The sequence below is a fragment of the Rhinopithecus bieti genome, unplaced genomic scaffold (genome assembly GCF_001698545.2).
Source record: "Rhinopithecus bieti isolate Rb0 unplaced genomic scaffold, ASM169854v2 scaffold_12573, whole genome shotgun sequence".
Taxonomy (NCBI): domain Eukaryota; kingdom Metazoa; phylum Chordata; class Mammalia; order Primates; family Cercopithecidae; genus Rhinopithecus; species Rhinopithecus bieti.
The window spans coordinates 1711111-1730875 of NW_016807321.1; the positions used below are offsets into that span (position 1 = coordinate 1711111).

The window sequence follows — 19765 nt, forward strand, 5'->3', positions numbered from 1 at the left end:
ATGGCAGGCGGGCGGTCCCACTTCCTCGTGACAGGCAGGGAAGCAGCCACACCCAGCACCCACAGGCGCTCGAGAGCACCCCAGCTCCTCCTGAGGGCCCAGCCGGCCCCACGAGTCCTCACGCCCGCTGGGGCCCATCTGGGCACTTAGTGCCCCCGCCATGGGAATCTGCTGGGCAGGCAGCCACAGGGCCGGCCTGAGCGCAGGAGAGGGAGGAAGGAGCACTCCCCAGCTGGGGCTTCTCGGGGGTCCAACTTGTGGACACTCAGGCACTCAGGGAACCCAAGGGACCCTTGGAAATGAGCCTTGCAGCCTGAGGGCAGGAAGGTGAGGGCTGCAGGTGCTGCCTTCCCAACCCTCAGACCTGTGGGGGCACAGGTGGGGGCTTCTCTCCCCACTTCTGGAAGCTTCTCCTCCACTCGTTGGTGCCTCCCCTCACCCAGCCCCAGACTCCACCCCTGAGCACGGGGCCCAATGCCAGGAGCTGCTGTGGGCGGGCATCCTGAGAGCCGCCTCATGGGCAGGCCCGCCCTTGGGTAAGGGCCAAGCAGGGAAGAGGGATTGGAGTCAGGGCAGTGACAGCTGTGTGGGTCCGCCGGGAGGACTTCCCGGAAGAGGAGGGCCCAAGGGTTTTGGGGGATCCCTGGGGAAGCAGAGCCAGGGGCACCCACAGCTGAAGGGCATTGCCTTCCTCCACACGGACGCCAGGGGGCAGGGAAGGACCGTGAGTGTGGCCTGCAAGCGCCCACAGCGCTGGGGCCCAGGGCCGCAGCTCCCTCCCAGGCAGCTCCTCCAGCCTCCAGCCTCTGTCTCCTCCTGCCCAGCCCCATGACCCCTGCTCCCTTCCAGCTCACCTCCCCTCTCCCCACCCATGCCTGAGTGAGCCCTGGCGTGACCCGCACCTGGACCCAAAGGCCGCCTGCCCCCCAGCCCCTGAGACTCAAGACACCCCCTCCCCAAGAGCCCCTGCCCGCCCCACCCCCCGCTGACCCTCCTGTGTCCACCAGGGGGCTCCAATGCAGGGGCCTGGATCGGCAGCCTCAAGGGAGCAGGAAGGGGTGAGGAGGGAAGTTCAAAGTCTGCAAGGAATGGCAGGGAAAGTCCCTAAACTCTGCGTATTTGAACTTTTATTTTTGTTGCAAAGAGAAATAATGGAACCTTCCGCTCATTGTTTGGAGATTAAGAACAATAATTATTTAACAGGTTCATAGATTTCTAGGCAGCCCAGCTCAGGGCTGACCAAGGTAGGGAGGGGCAGTGGGGTGCCGGGCTGGGCAGTGTCCCTCAGGCCCTGCCAGCTCTGCCGGGGGCCGGTTGGGAGAGATGCAGGGGGAGGGGTGGAGGTGGGGCATGCCGGAGGAGGGCACTGGGGCATCCGGCCAGGCAGCGTCCCTCAGAGCCCACCAGCTCTGCCACCGCCCCGGTGTCCTCGAGCCTTGGGCCTCTGGGCCATGAGTCTGTGTCCAGGAAGCCTCGAGTGTCCCTGAGTTTGGATGTGCAGGACGTTCAGTCTAAGCCACACCAGGAGGCAGGAACGTCCCTGGCCCCTCTCCGATATCCAGGAGCACCAAACCTGTTCAGCTGGTGGCTGGTGAGATACCTGGGAGGGCACGGATGCCACAGACACACCTGGTCCCCTTAATCCCAGTGGCAGCTGCAGAAAGCACAGAGAGCGAGGCCTTCTGTGCCAGAGGAGCCCCCAGGCTGCGGCGCTGGGGATGTGCCAAAACCAGAAGCTCAGCTCAAGGCCTCAGTGGGCCCAGGTTCCAGAGCCAGCCCTTCCCCTAGGTTCTCCCACGCAGATGGAACTGGGCAGCTGGCCAGGGTCCCAAAAGGCTCAGGGAAAGCCTCTTGCCCCCATCATCTGCAGGGATTCTGGTTCCTGCTGCTTCCCTCTGCTTGGCCTTGTTCTTCCTGCTCACGGACCCCAGGAAGCCCCTGCACTGCCTCCGTTCTCTGAGCCTCCGAGTGGCCTCTTCCCTCCCCGGGGCCACTTATCTTTGCACATGGGAGTCTCATCTCTTAGCTCCCTCCCGAGTCAGGCTTTGGCCTGTGGACAGTGGCCATCAGCGCATTGGCTCAGCAGGTGCAAAGCTGACCCTAACTCTAGGGGACAAGGAACTCAGGCCTGAACTTGTCTCCAAACTTTCTGTCCCCGAAAGCCTTCTGGGGCACAGCTGCCAACCTGGGCTCCCTGGAGGGTGGGGGGCAGGGTCTCCGGGGACCCCAAACAGACCCCGCCGGCCCCCTTGCTTCTGATTTCACAAAGACCTGAGCAGAAGCTTCCCTGAGCCAGACATGGGGTGAGTGAGGGCCGACCCTGCACATCCCTGCCCCCTCCTGCCTCGGTGACCCGCGAGGGCTCCCACCCAGAGGCTTCCTGACCAGTTGCTGCCCAGCACACCGTGGCATCTACTTCTGACCCCCGACCGACCCTGCCTGATCCTGAACAGCCAGAAGACTCCAGGTCCCCCAGGGCCCAACCTGAGGCCCCTGGAAATAGCCTCCCAGGCCACCAAGCCTCCCGGCCCACCCCTCCTGTGCCCCCGGGAACCTGCCCAGGGAGATGGAATTGGCAGCTCAGGCAGCTCCTGCCAATGCCCTTGGGGTTCACCCTGTCTAGCAGCATGATGTCCTGGGCTGGGGTCTGGGCCGCATGGGGGCCGCTCCAACCTGCATTTTCTAGCCACGTGGACTCCCATGCTCCAGCTCCTGGGTCTGGGTTTGGGGGCTGAGCCTGTGTGTGATGTGAGCCTGTGCACGTGTCTGAGTGGGTCAGTCCCAGCTTACTGAGTGCCGTGTGCATGAGTGGGTTTGTTCACCGGCCACCAGAGTGTCTGTGCGGGGCAGGTGATGGTGCCACCCCGTGCCTACACACCACGCACCCAGTGGGGTCAACACCGTGGTCTGCCAGGGAGCCAGCACTGGTCACTTCCACAAACCCAGGCTGGGACTGGGGAGAGAATTGGGCCTTTGGCTCTTGACCCTGGGAGGGAGTCCAGGGGACCCGGACAAGAGACACACTGGGCTCGGGTTCCTCGCCTAGAGCCTCCGAGGCTTCTCCCCACCTTCCTGTGCTGTTGTCTCTCTTGAGACACCAGGGACACGTGTCACACTGCACAGAGAACATCAGCCCTCCACCGTCTGCACATGTCTGCCAGGTGCACAAACACGTGTGCACGCCAGGACCTGAGGCCCACGGCCACGTGTCTGCCTGGTGCACAAATGCATGTGCACGCTGGTGCCTGAGGCCCACAGCCAGAGGCTCCCGGTCCGGCTGACCAGCATCCCTTCGAGTTGACGCTCTGCAGGGAGGAGGGGCTGGCCTGGTGGAGCCCGTAGCCCTGAGTCACGTGAGGACTCGGGGAAGGCATCTGTGGATGGCGTGCAGCTTCTCCCACAGCGTGGCGAAGGAGGGCCGTTCCTCGGGGCTGCTCCTCCAGCACTCCAGCATGAGCACGTAGACCTCTGCCGGGCAGGCAGCCGGGCGCGGCAGCCGGTACCCTCGCATGATCTGCTGCAGTGTCTCGTGGTTGGTCATCCCTGGGAGGCGCGGGGCAAGAGCTGCCTTGATTCTGCTCTTGCAGGGGGGTCCCAATGGAGGCCTCCCATAGCCTCCCGTGTCACCTGCCTGCCCTTGGCCAGACCCTCCAATCCCCTGCTAACAGCGTCCAGGCCTGGGGCCAGTGACTCCTGGGCAGAGCCTGCCTCCTCCCTGCGGCTGCCTGGGGACGCACCCTCGTAGGGACACTGGCCATAGGTGAAAACCTCATACAGCAGGACGCCGAAGGACCAGACGTCCGACTTCTGGGAGAAGACACGATAACTGGCCGCCTCAGGTGCTGTCCACTTCACCGGGATCTTGGAGCTGCTGCTCGGGGAGTAGATGTCGTCCTGGGGACAGGGAAGGCCCCTGGTTGGACAGGTGGACTGGGGCCCCCCTCACCCACCCCCTCGAGCAGTCAGGGGCCCAGAGCCTCCGCTGACCTTGAGCAGCCGGGCCAGGCCAAAGNCCCATAGCCTCCCGAGTCACCTGCCTGCCCTTGGCCAGACCCTCCAATCCCCTGCTAACAGCGTCCAGGCCTGGGGCCAGTGACTCCTGGGCAGAGCCTGCCTCCTCCCTGCGGCTGCCTGGGGACGCACCCTCGTAGGGACACTGGCCATAGGTGAAAACCTCATACAGCAGGACGCCGAAGGACCAGACGTCCGACTTCTGGGAGAAGACACGATAACTGGCCGCCTCAGGTGCTGTCCACTTCACCGGGATCTTGGAGCTGCTGCTCGGGGAGTAGATGTCGTCCTGGGGACAGGGAAGGCCCCTGGTTGGACAGGTGGACTGGGGCCCCCCTCACCCACCCCCTCGAGCAGTCAGGGGCCCAGAGCCTCCGCTGACCTTGAGCAGCCGGGCCAGGCCAAAGTCAGCCACCTTGCAAGCCAGGCCATCGTCCACAAGCACGTTCCTGGCGGCCAAGTCCCGATGCACTATGCGCTGCCCCTCCAGGTAGTTCATGCCCTCAGCCACCTGGCAGGCAAAGCCCAGGAGCGGCAGCAGACGCAGGGCCCGGCCCTCGGGGCCTGCAGGAGACAGCACGGGGCCTTTCAGGGCACAGGGCCAACAGCCAGAGAGGCCGGTGTCCACCCACGTCACCTTCCCCCATGCCTAAGCCTCCTCATCTCTAAGACGTGATGAAGATGGCATGGCCGGCTAAGGCTGCAGGAAGCCCCAAGTGAGACAGGGGGAGGGTGCTGTACTCACCACGGTGACCTGGCAGCCGGCCCAGGCCCCTAATAAAGACCAGGGCAGAGAAGAGCCAGAGGCTGGGCTGGGTCCACATCCCATTAGACCAAGGCTGATAACCCAGATGGGACTGCACTCCCCCAGTCCCAGCCCTGGAACCACAAGGCTCTGGCCTGGCCCAGACCTGGCCCCAGCCCTCTGTTGGCTGGAAACCAGACAGGGATGGGATCTGTAGCCGGGGCCACCTGCTCCCGGTAGAGAGGCCCGGTTCACCTCGGAAACCCCTGCAGGTTCAGCTCTGCACCGGAAGGGAAGGGGCGGTCGCAGGCGCGGCAGGGCCACATGCAGCAGGGAGGGGACTCACTGCCCAGGAAGACCTGCAGGTTTCCCTTGCGCATGAGCTCCGTGACGATGTACACAGGCTCCCCGCCCGAGCACACCGCGTGCAGCCGGATGAGCCGCTCGTGCCGCAGGCCCTTCAGCGTCTGGATCTCCTTGGCGAGGTCGGCGAGCTTCATGTCGGCTGCGAGACAGGGTATGGCTCCAGGATTGGCCCACGCCACAAACATCACTGCCCCAGGGCTTGAGGGCTGGACAGCGGGTGTGGGGCCCGGCCGTGGCGCAGGATCTCGGGGCCTCACCTGACTTGATGACCTTGATCGCCACGGGCAGGGAGCCCAGCCACAGGCCTTCCCACACCTCCCCAAAGTAGCCTTCACCCAGCTTCCTCCCAAGGGCAAATTCGGAGTGTGGTCGCTCCCACGCATCCTGCCGCAGGGCCTTCTGCAGGGAGCAGAAAAGCAGAGAGCTCAGTGCCCTGCCCGCTCCCCCCAGGAAGTGTGGGCAGGGAGGCTGGTCAGCATGGGCCCCTGTGCTCTGTCCCAGGCAGAGCCCCCACACCAGGCCTCCAGCGGGCACCCCCGTCCCCAGCACACACTCACCCCACCCTGGCCGGGACAAAGGGGAGTGGGTGCTGGACTTGGAGGCCCGGCCCAGCCCTGCAGGTCTCATTGCTCTGGGGCCTAAGTGGCACCTTTGCCCCAGCCGGATATCCGTCTACAAGTGCTCATTACTGCTGCTGGCGGGGCTGTCATTATGAGACCAGAGAAACCAGATTGCTGCCCTGGCCCTCAGCAGGGTGGCTCACATCGGGGACAGTCCCCGGGATCCAGCAGCTCCAGCCCAGGTGCAGCATCTTGTGATCCGCGTCTCCTCCCACAACTTCCACCCCTGGGGCCTGGGGCAGCCTTGAGTGCCTTCCCCAGACTGGCCCCACCCTCCTGGCTGCTCCCCTGCAGAGCCGGGCACTGCTACAGGTCTCCTCTCCCCACTCCCAGCCCCCCAGGAATCCCAACAGCCCTCAGAGACACCAGCAAAGAGCAGTATGTGCAGGGGCTGCTGGGATGCCCCCGTGTTCCCAGGCCTGGGCAGGGGCTTTGAGACGGGGTGGGGAGGAGCACCTAGAACAGGGCCAGGCCTCAGGCCAGTGTGGGGCAGCTTGGCAGGCACAGGCCCACCTGACGCACGCAGGGCTGCAGCAGGGGGTTCTGGATCAGCTTCCAGTTGGCCTTGTAGTAGGTGAGCAGCTCCTCCAGGCCGGGAAAGAGCCGTCCCTTCTGCAGGTAGAGGCTGCCATCGGCTGCCATGGAGACCCGGTAGTGGCAGACCTTGGCCTGGGCTCGGACTAGGAAGGGTTCAGAGATGGAGACCCCTGCCTCGGCTGCCAGCTGCCCCGACCCTCCCACCCCAGAGGATGCTGGCCACAACCCACCTAAGGGGTCTGGCTCAGACCTAGCTGGGGACCCTGAGATGGTCAGAGCCGTGTGGAGGAGGGAGTATGGGCAGCCACAGGCTGGGGCAGGGCAGCGAGAGGGGTCCAGGTTGGAGCTTTTCTGCTGACAGTGTGCGCAGAGTAGGCACTTAATAAATACTTGTAGAATGAACGAGTCCATGATTCAGTGAATGAATGAAGGGATAAGGAAGGAAAGAAGGAAAAAGTGAATGAATAAATGAATAAGCAAATGAATGAAAGAATAAGCCAGTGAACAAATCAGTGAATAAATGAGTGAATGAATGAATGAGTGAATTAGTGAGTGAGTGAGGTGTGAATGAACGATGAATGAATGAGTGAGTGAGTGAATTAGTGAGTGAGGAATGAATGAACGAGTGAGTGAGTGAGGTTATAAATGAGTGAGTGGATGAATGACTGGATGAATGAATGAATGAATGGGTGAGTGAGCAAATGCAGGAGGTGACAGGTGTATCTGCTGTTGGGCCCTCAGTGGCGCCGGGTGTGATTCAGGACCCAGCACCGCCTAGAGACCAACCGCCCCAAGGTCAAGAGCACTGGCCCGGTGGGGGACAGAGGCAGGAGGGACTGCCCCAGGTACCTGACAGTGAGTAGCCCCCGAGGCTGCTCTCGCTGGGCCGGATGAGGAAGGCCCCTGGTTCGTTGGGTGGGGAGAGGAGCAGCTGCTGTGCCTGGGTCCGGCTGACTCCGCTGAAGTACCAGCTGAAAACAGCAGGTGCAGCAGTCACCTTGCAGGCCCCTCAGCCAGTGGCCCCACATGCTCTCCTCCATGCTGGTGGCAGGGCTGAGCCCGGCGGTCCCACAGCCTCTCAGGGAGAAGGTCCACCCTGTGGCAGGGCTGGAATCCCAGCTCAAGGTCTGCACTGCCTCAGCCCCCATCTTCCTGCTCAGCCGTGAGCGTCCTCACCTTTGCCGTGGGCTCTCCGTTAGCCCTGCTGGGCATGACCTCCAGTTTCCTGTTCATAGTGACTGCCAGCCTCAGCCACAGGTTAACAGTCAGCCCTTGGCCGGGCGCGGTGGCTCAAGCCTGTAATCCCAGCACTTTGGGAGGCCGAGACGGGCGGATCACGAGGTCAGGAGATCGAGACCATTCTGGCTAACACGGTGAAACCCCGTCTCTACTAAAATACAAAAAACGAGCCGGGCGAGGTGGCGGCGCCTGTAGTCCCAGCTACTCGGGAGGCTGAGGCAGGAGAATGGCGTAAACCCGGGAGGCGGAGCTTGCAGTGAGCTGAGATCTGGCCACTGCACTCCAGCCTAGGTGACAGAGCGAGACTCCGTCTCAAAAAAAAAAAAAAAAAAAAAAAAAAAAAAAACAGTCAGCCCTGGCCATAGGCCATAGGCCTCCAAACTCAGCTTTGCTGAGCCCCTGAGCGGACACGGAGCCGAAGGCCTGATGAGCTGCCCAGAAGCACTGTTGGGCTGTTGGTGTGGTCGTACAGGGCCATAGGCGCCACCTGGCTGGGCACAGCCCACCTGCCTCAGGCAGTTGGTTAGTGGGGGTGGCCCATGCAGAGCTCTGTCCTGAGGAGGCGGCCTAAGCCAGGCTGGGCAGGAGGTCAGGAGGGGCAGCCAATGGGCGGCTGCAGGGGGGTTGCTGGGCGAACGTTCAAAGCATCCTGCATCCTATTCTGAAGAGTTGTGCCCAGTACAGGATGGCCCCAAGCCCACTGGCCTCTGTCCACACAGACACCCCCTCCGAAAAGCCAGGTGGAGGTGAGACCACTCTGAACATGGTGGCACAGTGGCCGGGAGCTCCCAGGCACCCACTCCTTAGATGTCCAAACACGAGGAGCCCACACCGGGTGTCAGGAGAGGGGCCTGCTGGGGCTCCCCTGTCCAGATGGGTCACCCACCAGGTCACATCTACTCACTCCTGAGAGCCAGAGGCATCCTTGGAAGGAAGACAGAAACGCTCCCAGCCCCACCTCGACTACATATCTCTGCTTCTGAAGGCCAAGGCAGGGACTCCACACCTGACTCAGCTTCCCACCCTGGAGCTTCCTGGGACCCAGGGAGGGATGCGGGCCACTCCCCCGCCCCAGGGCACACCCTGTAAGCACCAGAAGGAGGAAGCAGAGTGAGCCGGGTGTCAGGGTGGGGCTGAAACCACCCGGGGAGCGGGACTAGGAAAGGACCCAAGGCAGGCCTCAGAGTCAACACAAGATTCGGGGCTGGGGTACAGCCATGCCATCCTGGGCAGACGTGGCTGCTGGAACTGGGCAAGACGGAGGACAGTCTGGCACCCCTGCCCCGGGGACCTGGGGGGCAATGGGGCCAGCAGGAACAGAAACCGACATGGCCAGGGCCGTGGGGCTGGGCTGAGGTTGAAGGAAATGAAGATGGAGACAGGAAGAGCTGTGGGACCAGGCACTGGGAGGCGGCGGCCTGACACGCTGGCTCCATGGATGCTCTGTCAGCCAGGGGCCCTGCCTTCTGGGGTGTGCTGGCAGGGGATGCTCTGTCAGCCAGGGGCCCTGCCTTCTGGGGTCTGCTGGCAGGGAGACGCAACCCTCTCACGTGTAAAGGGACTCAGGCCCCTCCCAGCACTGCGGAGTGTGGGCATGAGACACAGGTGTTTCCCCGACACATCGCCAGCCCCTCTGACACCCATATCAGGGCTTGGGGGTCGGAGGTGGGCCCCTGTGCGGATCCTGAGATGCAGGGGATGTGCCTGAGGTCTCTCCCTGGGGCGTGGGGCCAGGTGTCTGGAGCTAATGACACCTGAGTGTGGTTAGTCTTTTAATCTCCAGCCTAGGCAAATAGTCATTAGCTTTGCCTATGGACAGCACTGCTCTACCCCGAGCCCTGCCCTCCAGGAACTGCTGAAGGGATCTGTCCTCCACACCTGCGGTGACTGTGAACCCCTTCCCATCACAATGGCTGCTTGCCCCCCAACCACTGCTCAGGGCAAGCGAGGCAGGTGTGGGGTGAGGGCCTGGGGCCCCTCGGGAGACACCTTCCAATGACTGTGGCTTCACACACCCCATGTAACCCTCAGGACAATGTGTGAGTGCCCAGGGTCCCCCAGGAGGCTGGAAGTGGCCCTGAGCAAGGCTGACCCCGGAGGTCTCCAGGGCTCAGGCCTGGCCCAGCTGGACACAGGACCAAGGAAGCTGCTCAGAGCAGCTGGACTGGGCATCTGGACTAGGTGCCCCTGCAGCCCCTGCTCACCTGCCCTCACCCAGAGCTCCTGGAGCGTGCGCCCCTGTGTCATCTGGTGCCTCCCAGCCCCCAGCCCCTGCCCTCCAAGGAGTGACCACTCCACGAACGCTGGACTCCCTGTGTGAGGGCGGGAGGGCCTGGCCAGCCAGGCAGGGTCCTGGAGGAACCGCCCGCTGGGTGCTGGGCTGGTGCAGCTGGTGTCCCCTGGACCTGACCAGGCCTGTGGAGCCTCCTCTCCCTCTTGGCAGCGCACAGCAGACTCTGTGTGTTCCTACCGTACCTGCCGGCCTGAGGCTCATCAACTGTCCCTGAATGAATGCATGGATGAACGAATGAATGAACAGATAGCCACGGACATGCGGTTTCAAACTCAAAATCCTGCCGTTTTTCCAGACTCCCCAGACTAGGGCGAGGCAGGCTCTGACTCCAGGTCGAGGTACTCACGGTTGGTCTGAGAGCGTCTCGGGAGAAGCCTTGGCCACATGGGTGATGGGCACCAGCCCGGCGCTGGGCTGGCCCGAGAGCCTGCGCGCCAAGATGTAGCCGCCCCCCTCCTCCAGGGCGCAGAGCCTGTCCCCGCGGCGGACACTCAGCTCCTCGCCGCGCCGCGCGGCGAAGTCGTAGAGCGCAAGGAAGAGCTGCGGGAAGGGGCCGCAGGGCTCCGCGGGGAGCGCGGGCACTGGGTCGGCGTCGGGGTCCGTGGACCCGGGGGTGCCGTGGTCCGGCTCGCCGCCCGCAGGCCAGATCTTGTCCCAGAAGAAGGACAGGAAGGCCAGCCGCCTCCTGAGGAAGGGCTCCATCCCCCCGCGTCACCGCGCTGGGCCGAGGGCCATGGGAGCCCACGAGCGCAGAGGAGGAACTGGCGGGGCCGGTGGGACCTGGTGTCCAGCGCTCCCGGCACCGGCCGTGGGGCGACACGGGACCCCGGCCCTGTGGTCACTCAGAGGTCCCCTGGATCCAGGAGGCACACCGTTCCCACCGGCGTCCGGGCTGGCGTCCGGGCTGGGTGGGGCGCAGGGCGGACCCCCTGCCTCAGACACACCAACAGCCCCTCCTATTCGACCTCCTTGGCTTCTGGAGTGCACGGTCCCCTCCCCGACCCCAGGGCAGAGGGCAGCTTCGGCTGGGGCGGGGGCGGGGGCTGGCTCCAGGAGGGGCCTAGGAGGGCGGGGTGGGCGGGGCCAGCCTCTCTCCTGCCCTCTGCAAGGCCCAGGCATGCGGAGTGGCTCTGCCCACCCAAGCCCGGCCCATGCCCAAGGGCACCACAGTCCATCAGCCACCGTGCCCGCGGAGAAGTGGGGGGTCCACGGAAGGGTGCTGCTGTTCAGCACCTGCAGTGGTTGCCAAGCCTGAGCTGCCCTTAGGTGAAAAGTGCTTACTTACTTAAATGTTGGCCAGATATTTTAACATCATTAACCCCGCACCAGGCGCTGAGCCTCTGGCCTCTACAGCGAAGGCCAACGACAGGCGAGTGAGGGGGCTGTCAGCACCCCAGCTTTCATGCAGTAAAATGAGATGCTGATTGCAGGGAGCTCGGCCGCAGGCCAGGCTGGAGTGGGGTCCTGAGTGGGGGTGGGGTGGGGTGGGGGCCCATCTGCAGTCTCTTGCTCCTCTCGCCGGCCTCTCCCCAGCAGCCCCTGCAGCACCTGGGTGGCCTTCATGGAGCCTCACACCCCTTCCCCACATCTCACACACATCAATGCCCACACTTCATGTGTGGGTTGAACACATCCCTCCAACAGGCATGACCAGTGTCCAGCCAATGACAAGCCCCTCTCGCACCTGCCTGCCCTGGAGCCACAGATGGGCTTCTCAGCAGTCTCACGTCTGGGGACTGGTGTGTGCACTGTGGGGTGGCAGTGACACCCGTGGCCTGGCTCTCAGGGCACCCCAGCGGCCAAGCTGTGTCCGAGCTGATGGCCTGGAGCCAGCAGGAGCCCTGGGAGGCTGGACATCGCCAGGCTCAAGGCAGGCTCTGCCCCAGAGAGGTGTCCTGCTGGGAGTGGGGGAGGGTGTTCAGAAATGTGGATAATTGTAAATACTAAATTGGGGGTGGCCTTTGAGGGGCCCCAGCATCTTCTCCCTTCCCCAGCGCCATCTCCTCCCCTCCCCGGGCGCCGTCTCCTCCCCTCCCTGGGCACCTTCTCCTCCCGCCCCGGCCGCCTTCTCCTCCCTTCACACATGCAGGTGGGGGTTCTGCCCACCAGTTTCTTTTCTTTTACATTTTTTTTTTGAAACAGGGTCTCACTCTGTCACCCAGGCTGGAGTGCAGTGGCACCATCACGCCTTACTGCAGCCTCGATCTCCTGGGCTCAAGCTATCCTCCTGCCGGACTACAGGTGTGAGCCACCATGCCCAGATAAATTTTTTATTATTTGTAGAGGTGGGATCTCACTGTGTTGCCCAGGCTGGTTTTGAACTCTTGGCCTCAAGCGATCCTCCTGCCTCCCACAGTGCTGGAACTACAGGCGTGGCCACCAGCTCTCCTAAATCCCCCCCAGGACATGACTCCTCCCTCCTAGAACACCAAGGCCACAGAGCCCCAGGGAGGCCTCCTCAGGCCGTGGAAGGCTCCTGTGCTCACCACACTGGGGTCAGGTGTTCAGGGCACTGAATGCAGATTCCTCCCAGACACTCCCTGTCCCTTAGAGCCACGGGATCGTGGCATAGGACTCAGCACATTCCATGCCCAGCCGGAGCCAGAGGCAGGCCTGGCCGTCAGAGTTAGGGCCTCATTGGGCCTCTGCCCAGGCATGTCTCACCCCCACTACCCTACCGGCCCACAGATCAGCTCCCCATGTCCGCCCCATCTCCCCCTCCTTGCACCTGCTGCCCTTGCACTGCACACATGCCATGGTGAGCGCGGTCGGCAGGCAGTCAAGGCTAGCTCCATCCAGCTCCTCCCCAGTGGTCCTCAGAATCCCCGGCCCCGCAGGCCCAGCTACCCTGTCCCACTGCCCTCCAAGCTGTGCCCGCCCATCCACCCTTTCCTCACCTCACCCACCAGGTGCAACACAGCCCAGTGTAGGGCCCCTGCCAGGTGTCCGTGTCAGCAGCTCCTTCCCTGCCTGCTGTGCCCTCACCCATGACTTACCTCCTCCCTCAGCCCTAACCGGATGGGTGGCACAGAGGGGAGTGAGGAAAGGGGCCTGGGCACAGGATCACTTTGGACGGGGTCAGGAGACTGGGGCTTGGCCAGGTGAGGCAGCTCACTCCTGTAATACCAGCATTTGTGGAGGCCAAGCAGGAGGATCGCTTGAGCCCAAGGGTTCAAGACCAGCCTGGGCAACATACTGAGACTCTCATCTCTATTTTTTTAAAAAAGAAAAGGCGGGCTGGGCGTTGTGGCTCAGGCCTGTAATCCCAGCACTTTGGGAGGCCGAGACGGGCGGATCACGAGGTCAGGAGATCAAGACCATCTCCTGGCTAACATGTGAAACCCCCGTCTCTAACTAAAAATACCAAAAAAAAAAAAGAAAAAATTAGCCGTGCGTGGTGGTGGGTGCCTATAGTCCAGCTACACGGGAGGCCTGAGGGCAGGAGAAGGCGTGGAACCCGGGGGCGGAGCTTGCAGTGAGCAGAGACCGTGCCACTGGTGCTCCAGCCTGGGGCGATAGAGCGAGACTCCGTCTCCAAAAAAAAAAAAAAAAAAAAGAAAAGGCCGGGCACAGTGGCTCACACCTGTAATCCCAGCACTTTAGGAGGCCAAGGAGGGTTGAGGTCAGGAGTTCAAGACCAGCCTAGGCAACTATGGTGAAACCCCGTCTCCACTAAAATACAAAAATTAGGCATGATGGTGGGCACCTGTAATCCCAGCTACTTGGGAGGCTGAGACGGAAGAATCACTTGAATCTGGGAGGCGGTGGTTGCAGTGCGCCAAGATTGTGGTGCCACTACACTCCTGCCTCAGCAGCTGAGCGAGGCTCCGTCCCAAAAAAAAAAAAGGACCAGGGCTGGAATCCTGCTGTCAGACTCACTGGCCACATGACCTTGGGCACACAGTGCTGAACTGCCCTGTGCCTCAGTTTCCCCGTCTGTAAGAGCACTGAGCTTACAACAGCAGTGAGGATACAGACCAGGAGGATGGGGTGCACGCCCTTCCTAGTGTTTAGATGGAGGCTGGTGGCAGGAGCTCTGCCACTTCAGGCCACCCCCAGCCAGGTTTATGCGTCTGAAGGGTACAGCTCTGCGGGTCTCAGCAGTCTGGGTGCACTCTCTCCCCCATGACTGGCCCCACTATCCCCAGGCTTCACCAACCTCAGGGCGCAGGGAAGCTGTGTCCACCAGGGACAACAGACCCAAAGTGTTCACTGCCCATGCCCTGGTGGCCACAAACAGGGTTGAGCAAGACTGAGCACAAACTGGCCCTGGTGCCCAGCAGTGAACAGGAGTGACCATCGGCTCTGCACGGAGAGGACTATGCTGAGCCCAAGAAGCCAGTCCCAAGGCTGCATACTGAAAGCTTGCACTGACAGGACATTCTTGAAATGACCAGACAGAGCCGGAGAGATGAGTGGTTGCAGGGCTAGGGAGGGGTGGGAGGGAGCAGCGTGGCCATAAAGAACATCTCAGGGTCCCATGGGGGTGGCACTGCCCTGCGTCTGTATCGGTGTCAAGGTCCTGGCGTGACTGTGCACTGCAGTCTTGCAAGATGCTACCGCTGGGGACGCTTGGTAGAGGGTAACGGTACCCCTGTGTTACTTCTTACAACTGCAGGTAAATCTACAATTATCTTAAAATTAAAAGTTTAACTTTATTATTATTATGATTTTTGAGACAGGTCTCTGTCTTACTGTACCCAGGTTGGAGTGCATAGCACAATCTCGGCTCACTGCAATCTCCACCTCCTGGGTTCAAGCGATTCTCCTGCCTCAGCCTCCCGAGTAGCTGGGACTACAGGCACGCGCCACCATGCCCAGCTAATTTTTGTATTGTTAGTAGAGACTGGGTCTCACTCACTATGTTGGCCAGGCTGGTCTCGAACTCCTGACCTCAGGTGATCTACTTGCCTCAGCCTCCCAAAGTGCTGGGATTATAGGCGCGAGTCACTGCGCCCAGCCATTATTATTCTTTTTAGAGACAGGGTTTCCCTCTGTTACCCAGGCTGGAGTGCAGTGGCACCATCCTGGCTCACTGCAGCCTAGTCTTCCCAGGCTCAGGTGATCCTCCAGCCTCAGCCTTCCAAGTAGCTGAGACCACAGGTGCACACCACCACACCCAGCTAATTTTTCAAATTATTTGTAGAGACAGGGGTCTCCCTATGTTGCCCAGGCTGGTCTCAAACTTCTGGCCTCAAGGGATCCTCTCACTTCGGCCTCTCAAAGTTCTGGGATTATGGACCTGAGCCACCCAGCCTGGCTAAAAGTTTAACTTTAAAAAATTAGATTAGAGGCTGGGCGCAGTGGCTCATGCCTGTAATTCCAGCACTTTGGGAGGCCAAGGTGGGCAGATCATGAGGTCAGGAGATCGAGACCATTCTGCCTAACATGGTGAAACCCTGTCTCTACTAAAAATACAAAAAAAATTAGCTGGGTATGGTGGCGGGCGCCTGTAGTCCCAGCTACTCGGGAGGCTGAGGCAGGAGAATGGCATGAACCTGGGAGGCGGAGCTTGCAGTGAGCCAAGATCGTGTCACTGCAATCCAGCCTGGGTGACAGAGCGAGACTCCATCTCAAAAAAAAAAAAAATTAGAAATCAGAAATTGAAAGAAAGGGGATAGGGTGGAACCCAGGAGAAGGCAGACATCCAGGACCTGCCTGGCGCCAGAAGAGAAGGGGAGGCTGCTCTGCCCCCACCCTGCTTCTCTGTGAGTGGCCTGCAGGGTGGGGGGTAAGGGGTCTAACTCCTAGTGCTTCCCAACCCTCTGTGTCAGACAGCACCCCCTTCTCCAAACAACCTGGCTTTGTCCCCTGGAGCCCTAAATAACAATAACAACAATAACAATAGCTGACATTTATTGAGTTCCAGCCCAGGCAGGGAGGGCAAGGCAGAAACAGCACCCAACAGGACTGGGCGCGGGGCTCACACCTGTAATCCCAAAGGATCAGAAAGACCCAGGTGGGAGGATCACTGGGGCCCGGGGGGTGGAGGCTGCAGTGAGCAGGTGGAGACTGCAGCATGGTGACAGAGCAAGACGCTATCTCAAAAAAAATCACCCACACCCACCCACTTCCTGCCAGGCCTAACCCCTGGGGCCTACATACACCAAAGGAAAGCTCTTGAGGTGGGGTCGTCGGGAGGAGGGGGAAGCTCAGGTTACAGAAGAGCCTGGGAGGGGCTCAAAGATGCCCATCCTGGAAGAGGCCCCAGCACTGACCTCCGTGGGGATGGAGATGAGGAGGATGGAAAGTGTCTTCCTCCAGCATCTTCCTGAAGGTGAACGAGGGGCACCTTGGGGTGTCTGAGATTGTGACCCCCGGAGAACCCCAGGTAGCTGGGGTGTGCTGTGGGGGAAGGGAAGGATCCCAGAGGCCCTGAGCCCAATGGAACGGATACAGACGGGACCAGATGGCCTTAGAGCTCCTCTGTGGGGCTCCCTGGAGCTATGAAGACCCCATTTATCCAGAGTCAGGTCGGGGCCTGAGCTTGGGCGGCCCCAGGTGGGAGACCCCTCGCCCCGTACGGAAGGAGCCCGTGGTGGGAGGAGCCTGTGGTGGGAGGGGCCGCGGTGGGGTGAGCCCGTGGTGGGAGGAGCCTGCGCTGGGAGGAGCCTGTGGTGGGAGGGGCCGTTGCGGGATTGGGGGGAGCCTGTGGTGGGAGGAGCCTGAGGGGGGGGAGCCCGTGGTGGGAGGAGCCTGTGGGGGGCGGGGCCTTGCTGGGCGGAGCCGCCCCTCTCCTCTGCGCTGGGTGGTCCATGTGCCAGGTCACCGGGCCCTTCCTCGCTCCCAAATTACTCCGAGGGATTCCGAGGAGTGCACTAGGACTGGGGGGTTGAGCGGGAACCCCCTTCCAGTCACCTGAGGCTCCTGCGGCCCGCTGGAAGCCGGGGGTGCGTGGGGACGGGAACCCCACTTGGAGCCCGGCTCTTGGACCAGCCACCCGAGGTGGCCCCCAAGTCGGGGACGCGGGCCCCCAGAAGTCTGGGACTCCCCAGGAAGCGACGCGGATGGAAGATTCCTCGGCTCGGGGTCCTGGGTCCCCACCCCCGCCCCGCCCCCGGGCCGCAGCGTCACAAAGGCCCCGGTCCCCAGGGCAACCCGCGGAGCGCGGAGGGAGGCTGGGCTCTGGGAAGTCCGCGCGCGGCTCCGCTTCGGAGGCAGGGCAAGTGGGCGCGGGTCTGGGGCGGCGGCGGGGGCTGGGAAAGGAGGGCTGGGGGTCTCGGGAAGGTAAGGGGCAGGCAGAGCGGCCGGGGACGTGGGCCTAGGGGAGTGTGGGGGAGGAGGTAGGGTGCGGGCACCTGGTGGTCTCAGGGAAGCGGGCCTGGGACCAGGGGTGTGTAGGAAGCAGCAAGGGGTTCGGAACCTCTTTCCAGGGTTCATGACCAGCCCCTCTGGGTTTTCCACCTGGGCAGCTGCTGGAGACTGGAAAACATCTCTCACACATCACAGAGGCACGATTTCCCTCCAGTGGTGAAATCCGCCCCAGCCTCCAGCCAGAGCAGGGCTTAGGCCTGGGGTCCCGGGGACCTGCTCTCAGCTAGCACCTCACCCTAGACACACTCCCTGCTGTCCCCAGGGTCCTGTTCTCACCCCGCTGCCCCAGGAAGGTCAAGGGTTGCCCGTTTGGGCGTGAGGCAAACATGGCTTGCCACCTACCTGTGTGGCCTTGGGGAACTCACACAACTGCTTAGCTCTCATTTGCGGTTCATCCCAGGCCCTAGTGGCTGTGACAACCTGAGATCTCCAGGGTTGCTGGGAGCCGGGGCAGCAGCCAGGGTGCAGCTTGCTCTCAAGGGAGCTGCGGCAGAGCCTGGGGCCACAGCTGCACTCAGCCGGTGCACCCACAGACACAGGGTCAGACTCGGCTCAGCACTGGGCTGAAACCCTGGATGAGAGCAAGAACCAAGCGTCTTAGCCTCAGGCTCCATCTGGGAAACGGAGTGTTGCTTGTGGAGTCCGTGAGCTCACCAGGGACAGGGTCCCGGGTCCACAGCGAGGGCCCACAGCGTAGGAGGAGGGCTGCTCCTCTGGGTCCAGGCCTTGCCGCCCTCCTCCCACGCTGACTGGCCAGCTGGCCTAGTCTTTGGTGAGGCCCGTCTCTCTGCTCTACGACTGCGATGAGGCATAGAGAGTCCCCAGGGAGAACCAGAGCGGGAAGATGGCCCACGAGTGTCCCTAAGGGGGGTTCTGTGCTGCTTAGGACCATGCTGTCCCCTCTCCACAGCCCTGAGGGTGCCAGCATCCCCTTTCAGTACCAGGGCTAGGAACTGGGGCCCTTGCCAGGCCACAGGTCAGGGCTGGGGTTTCTGCCCTGGCTGTTCTGGCCAGAAGTCCGCAGTCCTAGCTCTTCCCTGTCCTGTCCTGCAGGCCACCGGTTGTCAGTAGAGGTTTATGCTCCTCAGCATAAGCTGTGTCCAGATCTGTAGCCTGCCCATCCAGCCCTCCAGGCAGCCTCTTCCCAGTGAGTTGTGCCCCCGAGGAAGGACAGAGGCCCAGCATGGGGGCAGTGGGCTGAATCCATCCCCCGAGCGTGCCACTGCGCAGGGGAGGCCAGCCTGCCTGGCAGTTGACACCCAGCCCTCCCCCCAGCTCCTGGATAATGAGCTCCCACGTGGCAGGCCTGGGCCTGGACAAGATGAAGCTGGGCAATCCCCAGTCCTTCCTGGACCAGGAGGAGGCAGATGACCAGCAGCTGCTGGAGCCAGAGGCGTGGAGGACCTACACCGAGCGCCGCAATGCCCTGCGTGAGTTCCTGACTTCGGACCTGAGCCCGCACCTGCTCAAGCGCCACCACGCCCGCATGCAGCTGCTGCGTAAGTGCTCCTACTACATCGAGGTCCTGCCCAAGCACCTAGCCCTGGGCGACCAGAACCCGTTGGTGCTGCCCAGCGCCGTGTGCCAGCTCATCGACCCCCGGAAGTTCCAGCGCATGAAGAAGGTGGGGACAGCTCAGACCAAGATCCAGCTCCTGCTCCTCGGGGACCTGCTGGAGCAGCTGGACCATGGCCGTGCTGAGCTGGACGCCCTGCTCCAGTCGCCGGACCCACGGCCCTTCCTGGCCGACTGGGCGCTGGTGGAGCGGCGGCTGGCAGACGTGTCGGCTGTCATGGACAGCTTCCTGACCATGATGGTGCCGGGACGGCTGCACGTCAAGCACCGCCTGGTGTCTGATGTCAGTGCTGCCAAGATCCCGCACATCTGGCTCATGCTGAGCACCAAGATGCCCGTCATGTTTGACAGAAAGGAGTCGGCGGCCCACCAGGACTGGGCCCGCCTGCGTTGGTTCGTCACCATCCAGCCGGCCGCCTCGGAGCAGTATGAGCTGCGCTTCAGGCTGCTGGACCCGCGGACGCAGCAGGAGTGCGCCCAGTGTGGCGTCATCCCCGTGGCTGCCTGCACCTTCGACGTTCGAAACCTGCTGCCCAACCGTTCCTACAAGTTCACCATCAAGAGGGTCGAGACCTCCACGCTGGTGTACGAGCCCTGGAGGGACAGCCTCACCCTGCAGACCAAGCTGGGGCCCCTGGAGGGGCCCGCCCTCAGCCACTCTGTCCGAGAGATGATTTTCTAATATTTATCCACTAATACAGAGGAGTGTAAATGCACATACGGAATTAAAGACACAAAGCTATGTTTTTTGTTTTGTTTTGTTTTGTTTTGTTTTTTTTTTTGAGACGGAGTCTCGCTCTGTCGCCCAGGCTGGAGTGCAGTGGCCGGATCTCAGCTCACTGCAAGCTCCGCCTCCCGGGTTTACGCCATTCTCCTGCCTCAGCCTCCTGAGTAGCTGGGACTACAGGCGCCCGCCAACTCGCCCGGCTAGTTTTTTATATTTTTTAGTAGAGACGGGGTTTCGCCGTGTTAGCCAGGATGGTCTCGATCTCCTGACCTCGTGATCCGCCCGTCTCGGCCTCCCCTATTTATGTTTTAAAGGCAGCAGCCACAGTGTTTTTCCTG

The 19765-nt window shown here is 62.1% G+C and overlaps 2 protein-coding genes across 4 annotated transcripts; one reads left to right on the top strand and one right to left on the bottom strand.

The window, feature by feature from the left end:
- Positions 1 to 3347: 3347 nt before the first annotated feature.
- Positions 3348 to 10513, bottom strand: SRMS (src-related kinase lacking C-terminal regulatory tyrosine and N-terminal myristylation sites). Its single transcript, XM_017881238.1, has 8 exons — positions 10158 to 10513; positions 7129 to 7250; positions 6256 to 6422; positions 5380 to 5521; positions 5103 to 5261; positions 4394 to 4575; positions 4144 to 4300; positions 3348 to 3543 (listed from the first exon to the last, which is right to left on the bottom strand). Exons 1-8 carry the CDS (start codon positions 10511 to 10513, stop codon positions 3350 to 3352), a joined length of 1479 nt encoding a protein of 492 aa, XP_017736727.1. The 3' UTR covers positions 3348 to 3349.
- Positions 10514 to 16530: 6017 nt separating this feature from the next.
- On the top strand, positions 16531 to 19455 carry FNDC11 (fibronectin type III domain containing 11). Of its 3 annotated transcripts, XM_017881240.1 has the most exons (3): positions 17021 to 17038; positions 18179 to 18272; positions 18401 to 19455. In XM_017881240.1, the coding sequence occupies exon 3, from the start codon at positions 18411 to 18413 to the stop codon at positions 19380 to 19382; it is 972 nt and encodes a 323-aa protein (XP_017736729.1). In that variant the 5' UTR covers positions 17021 to 17038; positions 18179 to 18272; positions 18401 to 18410; the 3' UTR covers positions 19383 to 19455. The 3 variants fall into 3 exon arrangements, with proteins under 3 accessions (XP_017736728.1, XP_017736730.1, XP_017736729.1); XM_017881239.1 differs by lacking the exons at positions 17021 to 17038; positions 18179 to 18272 and adding an exon at positions 16531 to 16973; XM_017881241.1 differs by lacking the exon at positions 18179 to 18272 and having other exon boundaries at positions 16930 to 17038.
- Positions 19456 to 19765: the final 310 nt, after the last annotated feature.